This window comes from Scleropages formosus, chromosome 4, assembly GCF_900964775.1.
Source record: "Scleropages formosus chromosome 4, fSclFor1.1, whole genome shotgun sequence".
Taxonomy (NCBI): Eukaryota; Metazoa; Chordata; class Actinopteri; order Osteoglossiformes; family Osteoglossidae; genus Scleropages; species Scleropages formosus.
The window spans coordinates 36,244,832-36,267,315 of record NC_041809.1 but is presented as its reverse complement, the minus strand read 5'-3'; the positions used below and the strand labels follow the sequence as shown (position 1 = coordinate 36,267,315).

Genomic DNA, 22,484 nt, shown 5'->3' with positions numbered 1-22,484 from the left:
GGTGCTCCTGGTATGAAGACAAGATGCGCTATTGAGAACCTTGCACTTGGCCTTTTGTCTTGGTTTTCATCTCTCTAACTGGCTCTGTGCTCTTTTTCTATTGAATGAAGGTGCTATAGGACCGCAGTCTTTATCATCGCTCCCTCTCTCACTCACCCATATGCTGTTGATTCATCTGTCAGCAGCAGTCAGGTTTCAAAAAAGTACGACCCAACACCCCTCTTTGATGCACGAGGATCAAAACGGCTCCATGTGTGTTTAAAACCATTATCTTTCACGGTTGTGAAACTCGAGAATTACAGGGCAGCGTGAGAGAAGACGTGCGGAGGCAGACAGGGAAGAAACCGAACGCGTTCCGGGCCTCTAATCTCCACCAATCTAAGAATGCGGAGAGGTGGCCTGTGAACCGTGGCAAAGAAGGGGGAGATGGGGTGGGGGTGGGGGTGGGGGCTTTCAAGGGTCTGAGAACAGTTCTTTGTTTATTCTTGATACGGACACTTCCGCCCTCTTTCTCAACCCTGACACATGGGCTTTGAATACTTGGGGCTATGGATGTGAGGGACTGCAGATGCTTTCAATAAAGGCCAAACACAATGTAAGCTGTTCCACTCAAGCTGTTTCGGACTCGGGCTGCCAGTTGCCTCGTGAGAAGTAAACTGTGGAGGTTCTATGTTCTGTACAGGGTCAGGCTATTTAAAAATTCATGTTTTTCAGTGGTGGGGGGCAGCGGGTTTGCCCAGGGCCTGCTTTCTGATGGGTCTGGGGTTCGAGTCCCACTTGGGGTGCCTCGCGATGGACTGGCGTCCCGTCCTGGGTGCGTCCCCTCCCCCTCCAGCCTTGTGCTGCTTGGGACGAGCGGCTTCAGTCAATGTGCGTGTTTGTATAATGCACACAAACACGATGTCTACAACCGCTTGTCCCGATAGATAAAGAATATTTTAAGTGTTTAATCTGAAAATGTATTAATATGTAAATAACGTTCAGCGTTAAAACTAATTAAAAATGACGGAAAGTAAAAACACATGGCCTGTTCACACTTTTACTCCATGTTGATTGTTGACCGATTCATTCCATTAACTGTAAACACTGTAGAAGCAAGTTAAGTGTGACTAACCTACACTTGTGTTCTGTTTGGGTGCGTTTTGTTTTAATCCATCAGCTCAGAGTTTAAATACAGATCAGTTTTGCTTCGCTATCTGCAGAATTTTTGAAAATTGCCAAGTGAAGAACTGAGGTGGACTGGAGTCCTGTCCGGCATGTACCTCATGCTTCCGGAATTAACTATGGACTGTCACCCTGCCCTGGACAAACAGTTATTAACAATAGATTGAGAAGTGAGTCGTGTCCACCTGCTGCGCGAGGACATCAAGCCTCTCGTGTCACACAAGTCTTTTGGAGCTCAGATCTTGTGTTCCACAAACCCGGTTGACTTTGCCAGAGCCTGTAGGCCTGATAGACAGCAGGAGCAGGTAAAAGGTGTACCAGTCTGTGCCCTTCCCTCCACTGTCAATCAGCGCAACACAACATCCCGCACTGTACTGCTCAGTGAGGAGGTATGAACCCAACGAAGAGGGAGAAGTCCTGGTTTCAACCACGCTTCTTGATGTTAAGGAGTGATGTAAATTCAGTTGCTGTGCTTCATTTAGTTTTATTACGTTCTTTTCTTCTTTAGGTATGCCTCTTGGCTTATTCTCATTTATCTGAAGAAATAATTTGTTGAGTATTTCGCATTTATACCCAATTACAAAATTATAACCTGCTAGAAGATGGAAACTAGGACTTTCGGCGTTGATTTCAAAGGAATTCGCACTCGGTTACGGTGAGGAAATCCAAACTACGTCACCAAGAGCGTCCAAGGTCTTTCATCGAAGCTTCTAGGATCTGTAATGTCCGGTCATGACACGGACACCTATGTGTATTGCTGCAACGTCCGGACACGCGCGTAGGGCGTGGAGATCTCAAGTGCAGAGTTGATGCGATCTCAAGTGCACAGTGCAATTTAGGAAATGAAGTGCAGAGGTGATTCGATGAACATGGAACAAAGAGCTACACTGGGTGCTCTTACAAGGACAGTAAGTAGAACAAGGGTATGGGACCAGAACTAGTAGACAGAGTCACGGCGTAGACAGGGCTGGAACATGGGACCTGGACAGGAGCGCGGAAGACGGAAATGGAGAGGGCAGGAGCTCAGGACTGCAACAGAAACACCCTAGGAGTGGGACTTGGGAGAGTGGTAAGTCACTGTTAGGTTATTGCAGTAGGGAGCCGATCTTAAGTCCGCAGTTTTACCTCTGTCGTTCCCTCCTTTTATACCTGTTGATCGTCCCGTCACAAATAGGCGCGCGGGTCTGAACTGGTGGAGCTGAGTTGTGCTTTCTGTGGTCGCTGGGGGTATTGCTGCTGTGAGTCGTGGCAGGATCACTACTCATTCCATGAGGAGCAACAATATGCGTCCGTTTCGATCTTGTGTCGGATTAGCATTGACTGCCACGGCGAAGGGTGTAAATTGCGGAACTGCCGAGCTTTGGTCCGTCTTCCGGTCCGACTCAAACGCTGCAGCTCCACTAGCACAAGCCCTGGCGGAATTCGAACTCTGTGCCAATACAGTGGTACTAATTGCATCATTGGCAAAAAAAGACATAAGTATTTGTTACACTTTCAATCTGCTCAGTGAAATGAAAAACATTAAACACTGCTTTTCTGCCACATCAGTTAAAGGGCTTTTCGTTTCAATTTTGATTTCTGAAAGTACGAAACGAAAGGCTCATGCATTCATCCTTTACCCAGTTATTCATGATTTGAACCGTAAACCCATGGGCTCAGACAAACCAGAACCAGCCTTATGCCACGTACAGTAGATCAATTATTTAATATTAGTTTCCTGCACGTTATCGAGATTTGTGTTCACCGATGTCTTTCTCTTGCAGTAGTCTTGGTTAAAGTTTTTATTAGTTATAGAAGTTATGACACACTGAAGGAATTTGCTCTTTATCTTCAATAATGTATTTTTCTTTTTTCTTTCACCTAAGCAAAAACAATTTTATGGTGTTTTTTTATGTTTTACTTTTGTATTTTATGTTGCGCTACACACTTGACTGAGAAGTACAAGTTGGGTACTAATTTTCCAAACAAGATTCATATTGTTTCAAATGCTTTCCACAGTATCGTAAAAGATTAAATCCATAAGTTTTATGCAAGTTGTCAGCCATTCATATGTTCTTTTCATGAGTTAATAAGAACCAACGATTTTCCCAAAGATATATTTGTATAATCCAGCAATTTTTAAAGGTTTTAAATGTTTTATTTAGATGTTCTTTTGCAGAAATCAGTGATTTTTAAAGAAAATTTAAAAGTATTGTACAGTGTTCATAACAAGCCATTGTACTTGTTAGGAAAATCATTGGCCTGTACTTTTCTTAAACTCTTCATTTTTACTGCTCTTTCAAAATCAGTTTAAACCAGTAAAATCATACATGTTTGAACATCATCAAAGCAGGTAAGTCATACATGTTGCGAAAGTAGCAGCACTCGGATGGTAGGAGTGTGACATCTTGCTGTCTCAAGCTTTGTAACACATTTTAATAGTTGTTATGGGTGTTAAGAGAGCTGTCAAACACTGTCCTACGCTGCTATGTATAACAGTGTTACAATATCATTCGAAGGAGTGGTTGTTCTAAAGTGTTATAAACATCTGTTTGTGCTATTAAATAAATGGTGAATAATACATATTAAAAAATCCATGGAGATCATAATGGATTAAAAATGATGACTTTTCATTAATACCACCAGTACAGCAAAATTCACAGAAGCACTTCATGACATTGGAATTCAGTGCTGCTCGAAAGTGCGTGAACCCCTTGTGACCCTCACTTTACCACAAAATCATTGTTTAATGAGAATCAGTCTTTCTCACCTGACATAATAGGTGTGTAATGACCAATTCCATTAGTTGCTTTAGAGGAAATCATGTGTGCGGTAGAAACATGGACCACGTGCTAAAATGAATGAATCCCAAGTTTCGTTGGTTAAACCAAGTAGGTAAGTAGAATTAGGTGTGTAAATCATGATCATTTACTCATTTTACCAGTCTGTTTTAAAATTTTACATTTTATCATTTTAATATGTTAAATGGGAATAATGACTATCCCCATAGGTTTCACACGCTTTCAAGCAGCACTGTATAGCCAGGCTGAGATAGAACTCATGTATTTTAGGTTGGCAGTCAGTAAATTCCTTGTGCTCATGCTGAAAAATGTATATTTTTGTTTGAGGAAAAAAAATTACTGGTATATATGCACCCTCCACAGTATTTTATGTAAGATTGTGAAACATATTTATACATATTGATAAATTTGCTACTTCAACAGGGCAGTACATTCAAACATTATGAGGAAAATCCAGCATTCAAACCTTGGACTCCCACCCCATGGGCAAGTGCCTTACAAGATTACTAATAGGCTACGGTCTCCTGGATAGACTTGAGGATATGTTTCCCTACCTAATTAGCCAGATTTATCATTTCCCGTCTCACAGAAATGTTGCACTGGAAGGGATGCTCATGGAAATACTCAAACCACGGTCTCCTGCATTACTGACAAGCACTTTACCGCATAACTCAAAGTCTCTTAGCGAGATTTCAGGATTGCTGCAGTATTTTGATGTCTTCCGGAACCCGTTTGAAGACCCCCCCCGCCATCCCCTAATGCGTTGTACGCAGCATCACATCACCCACACTGAAACAGGCAGTGATGAAAAAATCATTGTACCAGCTCTTTTAACCACACTGATCACGGGTCTTCTTAATGTGTGCCTTGGTGCTTATAAGGTTGTGTTGAGTGTGTGTAGCTCTGAAGTATGAGTTCTGAGCGACAAAATATTAGAGTTGGCAGCATTCTGCTGGGTGAGTCTCTGCGCAGTGTGTAAGTGTGTGCACGCTGCTCCTCAGGGGAGTGTGGTAGATGTAAGTGGGCAGAACCTACAGTTACATTTCTGCAGGGCATGAGCAGCTCTGTTGGCTTCCAGAGTTCTCTGCGAATTCATCGGCACCACACAGCAGGTGGCACACATGTCTGTAAGGATGCTGAAGTTCAAGATGCTGAAAGGCAGTGACTCTCCATCCTGATCACGATGACCCCCTGTCTATACCGTGCGCTTTTTTAAGTTTTCTTCGCTGAGCTCTTTGTTGAATAAACTGCACGATTCAAACCACGTTGGTAAACTACGTTACCTAAAAAAAGCCGAGAAGGCTTCTGTCATGTTATATAAAATTTCTGTTTGGGGAAATCATAACACCGATTACTGTACATTTATTAGTGGTGCGGTCTCATCTTCATCGAAGCTATAATAATGTATTCTTATTTACCAAACAACACGCAACATTTTCAGTTTCGTTACTTGAATGAACTAATGGTTTAAACCGCCAAAGTCATTGATGGAAAAAGCATGTGAACTACTTTTATCGGCGATAATCTCCACCAAACACTTTCTCTAGATGCTGATTAGACCTCTGCAGACAGCAAGTTTTTCAGTCCATTCTTCTACACAGAACAACTTCAGTTCATATATATTTTTAGGATGTCTTGCTTGAAGGGCCTGCATAAGGTGATGCCACACTATTTCAATGGGATTGAGGTCAGGACTCTTACCTGGCCTTTTTAAAAGACTGGATTTGTTCTCTTTAGCTGCTGTGTTTCTGATTTTCTCCTGTGTTTTGAAACAATGTCCTGATGCATCACCTACATTTTTCTGAGTTTTAGATCACAGACAGTTGCCCTGCCTTTCTGCTGAAGAATGTCCTGATACGACTTGGAATTAACCGGTCTATCAGTTATTGCAAGCCATCCAGTCCTGAGGCAGCAAAGCAGCCCCGCAACATTATACTCCCTCCACCATGGTTTCGGTGTTAGTATGCAGCGTTTTGTTTTCTCCAGACATAATCTCTTTGTCTTCACAGACCATGGTTCCAGCGGTGCTATAGAACACCAAGATTGTCATTAACATTACATGTATTAATTTAGCTGACACTTTTCTCCAAAACAGCTTACAGTGTTAAGATACTTACAATTATTTACCCATTTTTCTTGAACAATTTAGGGTAAGTACTTTGCTCAAGGGTACAACAGGTGGAGATAAGATCCAAACCTGCAGCCTTTGGGTCCAAAGGCAACTGCTATAACTACTACACTACCAGACACCCCTTGCATTAGTAGCCTTGAGATGGGCAGCAGTGTTTGTTTTGGAGACCAGTGGTTTCCTCTGTGGTCACATCCCATGAATATCACTCTTGTTCAGTATTTTGTATCATGGTAGGCTCATGAGCACAGATGTTATCAGTGCAAGAGATGCCTGCAGAAACTTAGCTGTCACCCTAGATTTCTTTGTCACTTGTTTTAGTGGGACTTTGAGCATATGGCATGCCCTTGAACTGGTCTTTGTTGGATGCCCGCTTCCAGAGAGAAGAGCAATGGTGCTAAATTTCTTCCACTAGTAAACTGTCTGCCTGGTTGTGAACTGATGAAGGCCCAAGTTCTTAGAAATCCTTTTCAACCCTTTCCAAAGTTTTGAAATTCAACAACTATAAGGTACCATCAGATTCAAGACCCTGGTCATTGCTTACAAATGCATCAATAGAACTGCTCTCAGATCGTGCGCACAAAAAGTAAAGCACAGAGGTTCTTGGTTCTGGCTCCGTTGTGGTGGAATGACCTCCCCCTTTCGCTCAGAACTGCTGAAACTCTGTCTATATTCAAGAAGGGTCTGAGAACTCACCTTTTCCAGATTCACTTCACCTATAATCTCTCAAGCTCATGTATGGTATAAATGTTCAGGCACCATAACTTTATGATTATGCCCAGGTGAGCCTTTACACAGCCGCTACTCCTGTATTGTATGTAAATGTTTGTGTACCTTATTAAAAAAAAAAAAATTGTAGGAAGCTTATCAGAATTCATCTGTCCTGTGTTTTATGCATCCACCTGAGTGATGAACATCGGTGCATCAAGTGGAAAGAAAGAAAAGTTTACTTAAAAATCACATCTGCAACTTTGTCTCTCTTTCTCCTAATGTAATGAACACATTGTATTTCTCTGAGATATATGTTGCTTTGGAGAAAAGCATCTGATAAATGAATAAATGTAAATGTAGAAGCCTATGAACAATGACATACATGTTTATCATTGTCACAGTTTAACTGAAGCCATTAATACTATATTGTTGGACTTTATAAGGTAATTTAGATTACTTATCTTTTCACAGTTATGGAGGTAGTATGACTAGACTCATAGAAATTATACTGAGTCCTTTCAAACGCATTTAATTGAATGTGATTTGAATTTCACCATTCATTTACCTACATTACTTACAAGGTTAAGACCGATAAAGTCCAACATACCTAGGTGCTTGCTAGGACCAGGGTTGAGAAACGCTATTGTAATATTTGAAGCAAGATCGTCTTTTACCCTCACCAGTAACGGGTGACTAATTCTCTCATTCCAGTTAAGCATATAGCACAGAAATTTGATAATTAAAAGTCAATTTAAATCCGTGTGTGTCTCATATCGTACATATGCGCGGATGCAAGTTGTCATTGTTGTTTGGGCTGTGTGCTCCATGTTGCTTCAGGCACATTTTAGTCCAAAGGAGTATGACACTGAGGGACAGCTGGTAGCGTAGTGGTTAGAGCTTTGGCTCTAGAGGTCACAGGTTTAATCCCCACCTCTGGCTGTAGTACCCCTGAGCAAGGTACTTACCCTAAAATTACCCAGCTGTGCTGTATAAGTGGGTAAATGATTGTAGGTAGACTAACACTGTAATGCTTTGGGGAAAAGTGTCAGCTAAATGACTAAATGTATGCTATTTCCCCACCTACAAATGTGAGGAGATATTTGCACAGAAATCAGTTGTGTCAAACGTGTAAAATCTGGATTTACTGTTTCCGGAGTATCCGATCAGGCATTAATAGAATGCAGATCAATTCCTCCTCACAGTACTGATTAAAACCATCATTACAATAATATTTTGACCATTAGTTATATTAATTAATAGTTCTAATATATATATATATATATATGTTAGTTAGATTGTGTGTTAGCAATGCAGTATTGAAGTTACAGGTTCGATTAAAAGTACATATTTACTGAAGTTGTACAAAGAGTAGGGACCCTTTTTTCCTCCTGCCAGTGTTACTAGCCCATGGTTTTTGTATAATAAGATGTCATGCATTTGATGTAGTGCAGCTGGCCAAGCCACATTATCCTAATTACATTTCCTTACAATTTCCGCCCCACTGACCACTCTTGCGGGCTCTGCATAAGCCTTCTTAACATGTATTGGTGTGACCTGCTACACTAGTTAAGGCTCTATGTACATTTTGGCTCCGTTGTCCTCAGGCGCTTTCTATCTGCAAAGCTTTGCCCCCGGTGTGGAACTCACCATCACCTGTATCGTAGTCCACGGAAACGGGATGGAAAAATCGGTTTTGAAGTCACCATGTGCTGCCCTGAACTTGGGCCAGAATCAAAACCCTGCTGGTATCTCAGATCCTGAAGCTCACAACGTGCTCTTGTTTTTCCCGGGGTCAGTATGAGTGAGCAATTCTTTTCAAACCTTGCTGTAAACATGCGGGATTAAGAGATCACTGGCGACTTTTGGGGAGAGTGGGATGAGGATTAAAAAAACAGTGCGCAGCCCATACAATATGGGTGTGCTTTGGTATTCGGTTCATGCATGAGAAAGAAGAAGCTATTTTTTTCAGTGGGGTTTCCTACAACCCTGACCTGTGTGTGAGCCCACTGCTGGGATTATCGAAGAAAGGCGGCAACGGGAAGGACACGATTGCAGGCAGGCCGGGACTTGCGTTCGGCTGAGAGCAGGAAGAGCGGGAGGAAGGGGAAGGAACGAGCGGGAGAAAGAAAGGACGCGAGCATGGCCGGCCAGGTGTCAGTTGAGGGGAACAACTTTGACCTCTTGTGTGGGAATGGTGTCTATTTCCATTCCATTCTTTTGCAACACTTGTGCTTTGATTTTCTTCATCTATTATGCTGCAAACAGAAATAAAAAATTAACTTCAAAATGCAATTTGGAAACCAGCTGGAAAAAGGCCATATTATACTGCAGGAGACAATGGACTTTTAGTAACAATCTTAAAGTATTAATTGGGAAGAAGTTAGGTATGAGTAACATGAAATTATATTCCTGAATAAATAATGTCACACCTCAAATTAATTTTTTCATCATTCCATTTTTATCATTCACTTCTGCTCTGGATGTTTTTTTTTTTTGTCTGCCCATGACGTTTTGTGTTATTATTATATGTTATTATGTATTATTCTTCTTTATTTGGCTGACACCTTTGAGCAATGCAGTTCGTGGGGACAGTGACTGTGTTGGGGTGTTTGGATAGAGTTCCTCTGATGTGTTTGCTGTGTTCTTGTTTTAGCGGCTGGATGTTTTATGTGGTGTGAGTGTCTTGTGTTGGCTGACCTGAGATGAGAGAATGTCCAGAAGGACGTGTGGTTTTGTGAATGGGGTTTGATCTGCCCGCAGCGAGTTGTGTCACTGGGTAGACGGTTAAGAACCAGCTTGTATGAATGAGCTGTTTTGTTGTGAAGGGAGTCTTGATGGTTTGAAATGGTCTCGAGGCAGACCCTCGCTGTGCGAGGACCATCTGTTTGCCACGGAACTGGCAGCTTGACAAAGACGTGCTGCAATCCGCTGGGGGAGGACTGGGCAACCTCTCCTCTCACTCGATGGTCAAATTCTAGCCTACAGAGATGTTCTTCCAAGGGGCAAGCAGGCTTGGGATACCGCAAGTCTCTCGCTTTGTGTGTTTGACGAGAGAGCCCAATCTTCCCAAGTCCTCCTTGGTTCAGGGCCATGCAGGAGAGGAGGGGTGCAGTCCTAGGCTCTCCGTTCCAGGCAGCGAACAGTTAATCACCAGCTACAATTGGAAATGCTTTCTCTCGCTCTGTCTCTGTCTTTCCCTGTCTCTCTCTCTATCTCTGGCTCAGTCTGTCTCCCTCCCTCCCTCTCTCAGTGTTTGTGGTGCTCAAAGTAGGTGTATCCCTGTTCTGGGTAATGGGTGTTGCTCTATATAGCAGAAGACTAGGGGGACAGATCCAGTGTTCCATCCACGCTCTCCAAGACTACGGTGTCTGGTTTCTGGGATCGCCCTTAGCACGGCAGTCATGTCAGAGGACAGGGAGAGGGCCGAGAAAGGGAGGAAGAGGACAGGGAAGAAAGGAAGGAAGGAGAAGAAGGAACCCTCTGATGGTAAAGGGAGTAGGGGTTAGAGCTGCCATGGAAAATGTACCATGTCCTCCTGCCAAAGCTCGCTGCCTCTTGTCACACAGTAGTAGGCTGATGTGCGAAGCAAGTAGCTGCACATCTCGTGTCGGCGGGCGGAGGTCTTGTTGCTCGTTCATGCTCCGTTGCACGAGAGCCGCAGCTACCTGCAGACCATTGACCTCTCCAAGTGCTCTTTGCTTTGCTTGAGGTGCTTCGGTTGAAATACTAGAGGGAATTATGGCTTGGGGATTTACTGCTTTAAAACCAGCTCTAACCTTTTATTTTCGGCTCGGTTTAGCGCTGGCGAAGGAGCGAGAGCCGTACACCGCGCAAAAGTGCCGAGCTGGACAAATTCCGTCGCTGTATGTTCGCCATGTGTGATGTATGGATGGAATGCCAGTCAGCAGGTCACAGCTGATTTCTGTGTTGGTTTTTACCACAGTTTATGTATTTCACCTGCTCCCACTTGTGTGCCGTGTCTCGGTATTGTACGGTCTCGGTGAAAGGCTGCAACGTGAGTTGCGATTTTTCTCAAACGGTGACACAGCGAGTTTCTCACAGATGGTTTGGACAAGTTGGGGCAAATCGCTCGACTGATCTGGCTGGGGTGGTGGGACCAACCCCATAAAATTTGCCCCATAGATGACCGCAGCAGGTCAGGCTGACTGCGCTGCGCTCTGGGCCACTGATCCGGCACGATGACTCATCTTGTCACTGCAAACTAGGTCAATAACCTGTTGGTGGGGAGCAGTGAGGATCACCCCAGGAGCACAGTCTCCATTACAGGAGATTAACAGCTCTGACAGGGAGCAAGAGCAACAGAGCTGACCAGCGGCGAAAAAGGGGAATGGGTCATCTTGGGGGTGGGGGCTGGATTGGGTTGGGTTGGGTTGAGGGGGGGCGATGCAAACATTGTCTTCATATTCACTCCACTTAAGGAGAGCAGAAGGTTTTATGCAGGCTGGTTGAAGAAGAAGCCAATACCAGGGTAAGGGAGATGTGTTACATTTACATACATTTACATGTATTCATTTATCAGACACTTTTATCCAAAGCGGCGAACATCTCATAGAAAATACAGTGTGTTCATTACATGAGCGGAAAGAGACACTTAGATGCGGACGTGTGATTCTTAAGTGCAGTTGGTTTGTTTCCTTCCACCATATGAACCGATGTTCATCACACCAGTAGCTGCATAGAACTTTATCCAAATATTGACGATTCCTGATCACCTTTCTACTAATTTTTTTTTTTTTTTTGGAGATTCATATAAACATTTACGTTACATTACAGGAGTAGCTACGTGAAGGATGGATCCAGGAATGATCTTAAAGTTATAGACCCTGAACATTTACATCGTTCATGAACTTAAGAGATGATGGGCAAAGTGAGTCTGGAAGAGGTGAGTTTTCAGACCCTTTTTAAATGTAGGGCAGAGATTCAGCAGTTCTGAGTGAGAGGGGGAGGTCGTTCCACCACAACGGAGCCAGAACTGTGTCCTGTCCTTTCCACTGGCGTGGCTCTGAACAGGATTATAAGACACTCCTCACCATCGGGACCGGTGCTATTGTTCCAGACACCAAGGACTATGGAGGTGTTACAGGTGCAGGAGACAGTGGTGATTTACATGGGTCTCATTGGTACGGCTGAGCAGTGGCGTTCATAGTCTACCTGGAAAGTGTTGAGGTCAGGTGTGAAAATGCAGGCCTTTCTGCGTATGGGGAGGTGACAGAGTGGCACCGGGGCTGTAGCATGCAGTTTTAACATGTCCCTTCTTTTATGGGAGAGCTGGTAGCATAGTGGTTGGCGTTACTACCTTTGGATACAAAGGTTGCAGGTTTGACCCCACTTCTGGCTGTAGTGGCCTTGAGCAACATCCTTACTCTCAGCTGTTCTAGTAGAATCACCCAGCTGTATAAATGGGTAAATAATTGTAACATTAACGTTGTGAGGTGCTTTGCAGAAAAGCATCACCTAAATGAATAAATATAATGCGAAGGAATTCAGTGAATGTCCAGCTCTGTAAGTGAGTGCAGGTTTCAGATACGTGTCAGCGTTTGTCTCGCAACACGGAAAGATCGCTTTAACGTCACTGTTCCCTTTTTCTCTGAGCTGGAAGTGAAGTCTGTTAAACTGCATCTCCCTTTCAGAAAATACTAGAAAACGGTCTGGAAGAGCGAGGGAGCGGATGGGCTTTCGGTGTGAACCGGGCCGGTGTGAACCTCGAGTGAGTTTTAAACCTGAAACTGAGAAGAAAATGAAGATTTTCATTTTGACGAACTGGCCATTACTGGCATTTCGCTGGTAAGAATTTTGCCGGCGCAGCAGAGTCAGAGTATATGCGCAAAGCCAGTTTAATGTTTCTTTCATGAAACTTCTTTCGATAAATTTTTTCCGACTTTGCTTAGACCGGCGCTTGGTGTGTCACTGAATTAAAAACAACACGCTCCTGACATCAGCTCAGTTTTATTGATGAAATTCACATTCGCTTTCCTCCGTTATGGCCCCACTTTGGACTTGAACCAACACCATCTTTTCAAAGTGAGCGTTAACTTCCTTGCGTCTTCGATATAAATGTTTACGCCGAGATGTGACACGGACGGTCCACTTTGAGTACTTCCGCACGCAAGTAAACAACGGCGTTCCCTTGTGTAATTCTGAAATATAACATAATTCTCTGTCTTTGCATGTACCTTTACTTCTCCAAAGAGCCGATAGCACCCAGAGCAGGATTCTACATCCATTTACCGTGATAAATGCCCTATCAGTGCAGCTGCTCAGGTGAACAGTGCAAGTGCACCTCCTGGGACTGGACCCTGCTCTCAGTGGGTCATAAATCCATTTTCCTAACCACCAGTTTACCTCCTTCTCTTTTAAAAGAAAGTGTTGAAAGCTCAGTTGGGTTCGCATTCATTCATTTACCTGACACTTTTCTCCCAAGGAGTTTACCGTGTTAATCTAGTTATTTACCCATTTATGCAGCTCACTCATTTTAGGCTTTAGCAGCAATTTAGGGTAAGTACTTTGCTCAAGGGTACTATGGCTGGAGGAGGGATTTGACCCTGTGACCTTTGGGTACAAAAGGCAGCATCGCTAACCACTACACCACAAGCTGCCCCAAGTTTTACTCTTCTAGTTATTTTTTCTTAATGATCAACGGATGCATTTCTGTGGAGTGGAGGAAACACAGTGGTCGGCACTCGAAGAGATCGGGTTTGGATCTCGCCTCCTGCTGCAGTACTCTGGAACATGGTACCTACACTGAGATTATGCTGGGAAAAATGATCCAGCAATATACAGAAAATGGTCTTTGTAAGCTGCTTTGGAGAAAAGTGACAGCTATATTAATAAATAATAACTAAGCAGATGGCAGTACGGTAAGTGGATAAATTATGAGTTTATTTCCAACAGACTCGCTTTTTCAGTCCTTTATTATTATTATTGTGTTCGCACGGATCCAAAAACTTGACGATCGCATTAAGTGCCCGCTTGTAAGGGTTCATGCACGTTAGGATGCTAAATTGTGATAAAAGGTGTCAAACAAACCCGTTGCGTTGGGGACTTTTTAAAGAAAGCAGATGCATGACAGGATCAAAAAAGAATGTCGAACCTAAAAGGTGTAAAGTGTGATCAAGAGCTACCTAATTCTAATTGTGTTCATAGTCGTGCTATTTTTATCTCGAGAAATAATGGCATTGTGGAACAGAGAGTAGTTGTCACAACAAAAGATAAGCATACTTTCTAAAGTTTATGAAAAAGGTAATATATTCGCATGAAACATTCAGTTTCTGGAAAATTCTTCAGAGTTTTAAAGTTTCACATCTGAAACATAGACACTATATTAATTTAATAGCTTGAGGAGGCGAAACGCTCTGTTTTTTTCACGATATATGAATAAAAATGGTGTTTGATCAGTTCCACACTGAAATTTGTTAGAATCCAGCACAGTGCAATGTGTGTTGCTACTGTAGTAAAATATTCTGACTATAGATATGGATTCAGGACTTGATTTTTTTTAAAAGATAAATGTTTTTTTTTTTTCTCATTTGTGCAACACAGCCCTCGAAAGCTCTGTGAAAACTGGAGTGTTGGCGACACACAAGTGGATATTTGCATTGACAGAAGGGGATTTTTTTGCGTAGCCCTGCCCTTTCCTGTTCGGAGCTTTATTCACACACCATGTCAGAATTTTGAGAGCTCGAACCCTCGGACAGAAGCGTTTTGGTGTGAACAAGTCTTTGTGTAGATTTTCAGGGCAAACATCAAATGAACGAGTTGAAAGAGGCAGTGGCACATTAACGTATGGGAATTCTCAGTTCTGGCTCCGTTGTGGTGGAACGACCTCCCCCTGTCACTCAGAACTGCTGAATCTCTCTCCGCATTTAAAAAATGGTCTTCAAACTCGTCTCTTCCAGACTCACTTCCCCCATCATCTCTTACGTTCATATGGTGGAAAGAAACAAACTAACTGTACTTAAGAATCACACGACTATATGTGTCTTTTCCTGCTAATGTAATGACCACACAGTATTTTCTATGAGATGTTCGTCGCTTTGGAGAAAAGTGTCTGATAAATGAATACATGTAAATGTAAGCGGAGAAGGTATTATTGGTTTTTCCAATACACGACACCAAGTCATTCTCTATTGAGACTGTTTATTTTTAAGTATACTGATTATACTTAAAATCAAGAACTTCCTCACCTTTTTCTCATATCTGTTTAATTATTTAATTACTGAAAGTCAAATTCTCTCATTTTCGGTCTTCTGCAATGCCACACGGTGCTAATAATACATATTACGGACCGTTTTCTACAAAGGCCATTTCCCAAACCGTTCTTAATGGATTATGCACTTCAGTCTTTTATATGATTTTGGCTCTTGTTATATATGTAGTTTCACAACAGATAGTGAGCTGTGTGAGTATTACATCATTATCTTGAAAGCTAAACCAAAAAAAAAAGAATCATTACATAAGCACAACATCTCAGAATGAAATGTCACAGTTTTAGTAGAGTAGTTCTGCTGTCTCACAGCACCTGGGTGGTGCAAGAGGATGTGGGGTCAATTCCCACTCAATTTGTGTGGAGTTTGCATGTTTCCTCCAGGTGCTCTGGTTACCTCCCACACCTCCTATGCTACACTGAGGGGTTTGCTGCACCAGCGAAAGGAGCAACTGCAAGTTTCCTTTACTACATTTACATTTATTTAGCAGACACTTTTGTCTAGAGCAACTTCCAGTGAACTCTATCTAGTGTTACCAGCCCACACACCTTATTCACCACGGTGAGTTACACTGCTAGATACACTACTTACACTGGGTCACTCATCCATACATCAGTGGAACACACACACACACACACACACACACACACACACACACACACACACACTATGGGTGAATGTGAAGAGCATGTCTTTGGAGTGTGGGAGGAAACCAGAGCACCCAGAGGAAACCCACACAGACACAGGGAGAACATGCAAACTCCACACAGATTGCATGGGGATCAAACCCATGTTCTCTCACACTACCTAGACAGTGTGAAACAGCAGCGCTACTCGCTGTGCCATGCTGTGTGTCCCTTTACGTTCACACACCGTCCACAGGTTGAAACAAGCCACAGCCTTTCTTGCAAAGTTAAACCTCAAACAGAATCTGAGGTACACAGAACAAAATGTGAAACGTGATTATTCATGTGATCGTAATTACTCTTAATATAACGTGGGACCTTGACATATAAGTTTAATTATATAGATTTTCTTTTTTCACACATGATTTTTAATTTTTCATGGGACAAATTTTAATGTCGTAACAACCACTCCCATCTGACGAGTGAGATGACAGGCAATTTCACTTCTAAATTTGTTTGTATCAGTTTGTATGTAACGAAAGAAACTCGCGTTAAGTTCATTCAAGCTGTTTTCTGGGAAATCTGAGCGACTCTTCGGAAATCTTCAGCGTAACACGGCAAACTATTAACAATCTGGCCAAGAATAGCAGCAGATGGGAATGTTGTATAATCACACCCTAATGAAGACTCGTCAGGTATCCCTTGGGCTTCAGAACCTGTCTGCCGTTCTCATCCTCAAACCCACAAAATCCATTGTTTCATTTTCCAATTGCGCTTAAACATAAAAGTTTTTTTTTTCGTGTTCTCACTATCATCGTATCACTGTTTCTTACTGTCATCAGTGGGCTAAAACGTAATGCTCAGGCCAAATCGGGCTGAAGATGCAGTGTGTCCTCCTCCTGTTACAGTGTCTGTCACCTTGTTATCGCTTAAACAAGGAGCTTGTGCCTTTTCAAACCTCACTGAGATATCCTAAGTACAGTAACACACTGGGGATCCGACGCCACATTTTACTGCTAATGAGTGTTAAGCACATGGTTTTCCTTGTTAATTAATAGGGAACTTTAATGCGACAGCTTCAGAAGAAGCCATGTCCCCATGTAGACACTCGTGACACATGTAGAAGGTCGCACGCAAGATCCTTCAAACAAATAGTCAACAGTCACTAGTCCCTAACCAGGTCCTACGTGTCCACTCCTGTAATGCAACACCCGGAAGTGTATCGCAGACACCGAATGCACACCGATGAGCGTAAAGCTCCATCCCCGCCATTGTAATGCAGTCGCGCAAGGTATTCAGGTAAGAGGTTTGAGTCGGACATCAGCTGACGTGTCTCCCCAGCTCTTCCGCTGCAGTTCCCAGACATGTGGGTCGCTTGTGGTTTGCTTTACTTTTACTCTTCTGCAAGTGTTGGCCAGTGCGTCCAAACTTTTGACTTTGGCACCGGACGTAGCCACGCGAACTCTCCCGCGCTCGCACGGCGGTGCTGCAGATTTGCGGCCTTTACCTTCGCACCTTCCATGGTGGTATCCCCGAAAACGGTGGGAGGAGGATCTTTTTTTTTTTCTGGAACAGACTTGTGCAGCCCAGACAGAACACCTTGTTTAACAAGGACATGGAACTGGGTCATTCCATCCCAAATTAGGACAATTAGCTGTTATTTTAGTGCACTCCTGTCTGTGGTCTTACTTTTAGTTATCGTATGTCTGCGTGCATCTTTTTTACTATTATTATTGTTACCTCTGTTGCTTGTGCAACACAATCCTCAAGTGTAAAATAGTCACGCAAGTAGGAGAAATGAGAGGATGGGAATTCGCCGCACAACCATTTCTGGAATTGAACGTGAACAAAATTATTCGTTCCAAGCGTCGCACGTAAATTGTCTTTCTTGTCTTTGACCAGGGACAGCTGGCAGTGGAGTGCGTAGAGCTGCTGCCTTTGCACCCAAAGGTCACAGGTTTAAATCCTGCCTCTGCCTATAGTACCCTGGAGCAAGGTACTTACCCTAAATTGCTCCGGTAAAATGACCCAGCTGTGAAAGTGGGTAAATAATTATAGGTATATTAACATTGTTAGTCGCTTTGGAGAAAAGTCTCAGCTAAATGAATGCATATGATGTAAAGGTCTTTCCTACCACCTGTAGGTGCGTGCGAGAGTTGTGCAAATGTACTCATGACGTACACCAGGGGCCTTTAAAGCTCCATGTGTCACGGGGCCATGAAGTGCTTGTGTGTGACAGAGAAGTAGAATGTAGAGATACCTAGAGAAAAGGCAGAGGATGTAAAAGGCAAACTGTCTGGGTTGATAAAGGACAAACGGTCCTGTTCCTTGGCCCTGAGTGACGGGTCGTGTCGTCAAGCGGCCGTCTTCGTGTTCGAGGGCTCGTGTTTCTGGAGGACTTCCACACTTCAGGTGGGTGTCAGAGCTAATCAGGCAAGGGACCTTACCGGAGGTTACGGTACGGTGCTCAGAACTGCCCCGGCTTCTACCACCGTGGTACTCTCTTAAACAAAACGAAAATCTATCAAGTGAAACTTGCAGTGTGCGAAGGCAGCAGCATGGAGACATACAGTTACATTTATTTATTTATCAGACACTTTTGTCTAGAGCGACTTCCAATGAACTTCATGCAGTGTTATCAGCCCACACACCTTGTTCACCGCGGTGACTTACACTGCTAGATACACTACTTACACTGGGTCACTCATCCATACGTCAGCGGAACACACACACTCTCTGTCACTCACACACTGTGGGGAAACCTGAAGAGCATGTCTTTGGAGTGTGGGAGGAAACCAGAGCACCCGGAGGAAACCCACGGAAACACAGGCAGAACATGCAGACTCCACATGGACTGAGCGGGGATCGAATCGATGTCCTCTTACACTGCCTAGGTGCTGTGAGACGGCAGCACTACTCGCTGCGGCACCGTGCCACCACTTTCTTAAAGCGATGTTGGTGGAAGATGCTTTAAAGCTATCCTTCTCCTAGCAAAGTCATTTTTTATGCTTGGCCCTGAAACGGCTGGATGGTTGTGGCCCAAAAAACTGAGTCATGATTCTAGATCATGGTAAAAGTTTCAGAAATACGCCTTTGTGCCGCTGTTGGCTGAATGAGTATGTAGTCCAGTGTACGAAACGCACGCATAGACCCACAGGTACAGCTCACTCTGCGTGACTCTCTGTTTAGATTAGAGACAAATCAGAGAATTTAAGAGGTAAAATGTCGAGGACAATGTTAGGAAACGCTAATGATATTTATGTTTTTTAATATATGCGCAGCAGAAGAAAAGGGCAGTGCGAAAACTCTTAAGAGAATGTTTGAGTTGAGTCTCTGGGTGGTAACATGAATATTTAAATGCACTTTTTTCTTGTACTTCTGCATGAGAATCAAACTGCACTGGGCTCAGCTGCAGGTGCTGTGATGTCAAGGCCCATGACTACGTTCCCTTTGTAAAATGTACGGGAAACGTCTCGTCCGTAGAGGAAATTCAGGATTCCGATCGCGGCGACAACGAGAGCGCATGGGACCCAGAGTTAACGTTTGTGAATAAAATGCATGACGTGCTGTCACAAGTGCGTGGAGCGAATTGAAAAACGAGTCCTTGCTGCAGATGGGAGGTGTGGGGGTGCAGTGGGTTGGACCGGGTCCTGCTCTCCCGTGCATCCGGGGTTCAAGTCCCACTTGGGTTGCCTTGCGATGGGCTGGCCCCCTGTCCCGGTTGTGCCCCCTTCTCCTCCAGCCGTATGCCCTGTGTTGCCGGGTTAGGCTCTGGTTCCCTGTACGGGATAAGTGGTTCGGACAGTGTGTGTGTGTGTGTCCTTGCTGCAGACGCCTTCGAGGTCCAGTTTTAACGATCCCAGTTTTGACTCCTCCAGAAGGTGTGGGAGATGTGACCATTCGCAGGTGCGGACGTTCCTGCATGTGGTAAATGGACGCGTCCGTTCCTGTTGACCCCACCCCCACCCTCACTCCCACCCCCCTTGTTTGAGCTGGTCTTTGGTTCTAATCCTCCTCCTCTCTCTCTGTCACCCTCTCTCTTTCTCTACCCAGCATCCGCCCCGAGGTTAAAACGGCTGCGGAACCAGCTGCTGGAGGAGGGAGACAGGCTCACGCTTAAGTGCGAGGCCTCCGGAAACCCGAGCCCCACCTACACGTGGTACAAAGATGGCAGCGAGCTCAAGAAGAGCAAAGAAATCAAAATAAAGTCCAGCAAGTCAGTGCAACCATTTTTTTTTTTTTTCATATTGCTCACAGCGGCCGGTCGGAATACGCATATGACACCTTTGGTGGCGATGCGGCCGCCACTGGGGCAAACGCTTCCCACGTGAGGTGTGGAAAAAGGCTCTTGGCGTTGTGGACAGGGCGGAAAAAATAAGAAAAGTTTTCAAAGCATGTAAGAAGTTGCACTTGTGTAGAATTTAGAGCTGCAAATGATTTATGCCTTCCGTGTATCGAATTCGATTAAAAAAAAAAGTGCTCTGAGGAATAAGGATAATTTCATGACGCATTCATAAGATTTCCTCTGTATTGAATTCTTGCAGCTCTTACGATATCGCGTCGTGCGTTGCGGATCCATCCTAGCCGTTCGTTTCACCGTTTCGGCGCGTTCGCGACGGCATGTTGACCCGCAGCCCTCTTTGTTTCCCCGCAGGAAAAACTCCAGGGTCCAGATCAATAGAGTTCGACTGGAGGACTCTGGAAATTACACATGTGTGGCAGAGAATCTGTTGGGGAAGGAAAACACAACAAGCACCATTAACGTCCAAAGCAGTGAGTACCTCTCTGAGGGGATTTCTTCATTGAGCACAACACTTAACTGCACGGCGGCGGACTTGATTTTTGATGCCCAGCGATTCGGAGAGCGTTGAGACCGGTGCCTTTCCCTCCTTTTTTTTCCCCCGCTTCCGGGAATCCTCTGAATGGTAATGCGTGGCTCCACGTTTCGCCGGAGACGCGGTGATTTCTCTGATCTTCGTTTCGCCGGACGGGACGGACGTCAATATCGGAGAAGTAAAAGGGTGAAACGGCCAAGTCGTGTAGCGACACCCTTCCTCACGCCAGGCCTGTTTAGCAGTTTCCTGGAACATCAGACACGTGGAGATGTGGCTCCGTTCGAGGAGCGTGACACACCTTGTGCCAGCGGTCGGGTGTCCCTTGTGCAAACGCTTGTGGTCCGTTCCCGGGGTGGAGAGCGGTGAGCCCTAGGGCCGACGGCTCATCCTCAGACAAGCCTTGTTTGAGTTCCAGCAGCTCCGCCTTGTTCCGCGAAGCTCCCGAATAATGGAGAGACAAGACAGGTCGTTCTGGGGATGGTTTGGCTCCAGGCAAGGGAAATAATTACACTGAAAACACTTGCTGGAAAAACTTCAATGACATAAAAGCAAAAATGCAAGGCCAATAAAGTGTTAAAAAAACTCTGGAATTTAGCCAACAATTCAAACTGCTGGAGCAAAATTGGCTTAGAGTTGATAGAAAGATGTGATTCTCTTGACAACGTGTCTGCAGAGATGTGTTTGTGAAAGACAAAGATCAGGGCTGGAGGCCATTTCTCTCTTGGTGACCATAGATATATATTTTTGGGTCCCTAGTTCCTCCGGAGGGGCTGCGGGGGGTTTGGCCGGGTCCCGCTCTCTGGTGGGTCTAGGGTTCGAGTCCTGCTTGGTGTGCCCTGCAGCAGACTGGCATCCCGCCCTGGGCGTGTCCTCCAGTCCTGCACCGCCGGGCTGGGCTCCGGCTTGCCGCGACCCCGTTTCAGACAGCGTGTGTATCTCCTTTATTGACTTACTCGAAATCGTGTGATTCGGACCTGGAACATTCTGGATTTATGCTGTTTTTTTCCTTTCTCATCACAACACATTGTTACGACTATGCACAAAGGAAAGTGCGGAAGGCTGTCCGGCTCTGGACGGAGAAAAAAACGAGCCGAACGGAAAAGCCTTTTTATTTGAGCTCCAGACCGAACCCCAGGAAAGTCTTCATGTCTGAAAATCCTCCTTTTCTGCATCCAGAGTCTGCTGTAGGAGAATTTGTCCCATGGGTTGTGTTGTTACCTGGTTTACCCCCAGTGAGCCCTTTTCCAAGTGCAGCTGGGTGTGTTGCATTGATGGTGACCTGTGCAACACAGTTGTTCCCATATACTTTGCCATCTCAGTCATTGTCAAGTTAGGGTTTGCGCCACTGGGAAGGTATCATCGTCGCACATTCTACATTGGTGGGTTTTCCATTCCCTCTCGGTGCACAATTCGCACGTGTTCCCTTCCTTTCAGGACTTTCCCCAAAGGTTTCTCCAATTTCCTCTCGCGCTCGTGGTTGCGCTCTTTCGACCAAGTGCTGACTCAGCATCGCCCTTAGTGTTACTCTGTAGCTTCCGCTCAATGACCCGTCATCCCATCCAGTTGTAATGATCGAACCTGTGACGTGTTATTTCATATAGTGCCTTTTGACACTTCTTTTCCAGAGGGAATGAATAGAAGAAAAGAGGAAACTTCCAATAAATGTTCATGCGCTCGTCTGCATCTAAGTGTCTCTTCCTGCTAATGTAATGAACGCATTGTATTTTCTATGAGATGTTCGTCGCTTTGAAGAAAAGTGTCTGATAAATAAATACATATATTCATTTATATGATGCTTTTCTCCAAAGCCACCTACAGTGTTAAGATTATAATTATTTACCCATTTATACAGCTGGGTAATTTTAGGGTAAGTACCTTGCTCAGGGGTACTACAGCTGGAGGTGGGGATCGACCCTGTAACTTTTGGATCCAAAGGTAGCAGCTCTAATCACTGCATTACCTGCTGTGCTGTTATGTATTTTGCTTATAACATATATTATATGTAGCATAAATTC

General features: G+C 44.3%; 1 protein-coding gene across 3 annotated transcripts in view; it reads left to right on the top strand.

Moving 5' to 3' along the window:
- Positions 1–22,484, top strand: part of nrg2a (neuregulin 2a) — a 101,492-nt gene that overhangs the window by 39,460 nt on the left and 39,548 nt on the right. For all 3 annotated transcript variants that reach the window (XM_029251523.1, XM_029251522.1, XM_029251524.1), the window contains exons 2-3: positions 19,688–19,850; positions 20,289–20,407. In XM_029251523.1, the coding sequence (XP_029107356.1) occupies positions 19,688–19,850; positions 20,289–20,407 (282 nt within the window). The remainder of the gene's footprint in view (positions 1–19,687; positions 19,851–20,288; positions 20,408–22,484) is intronic.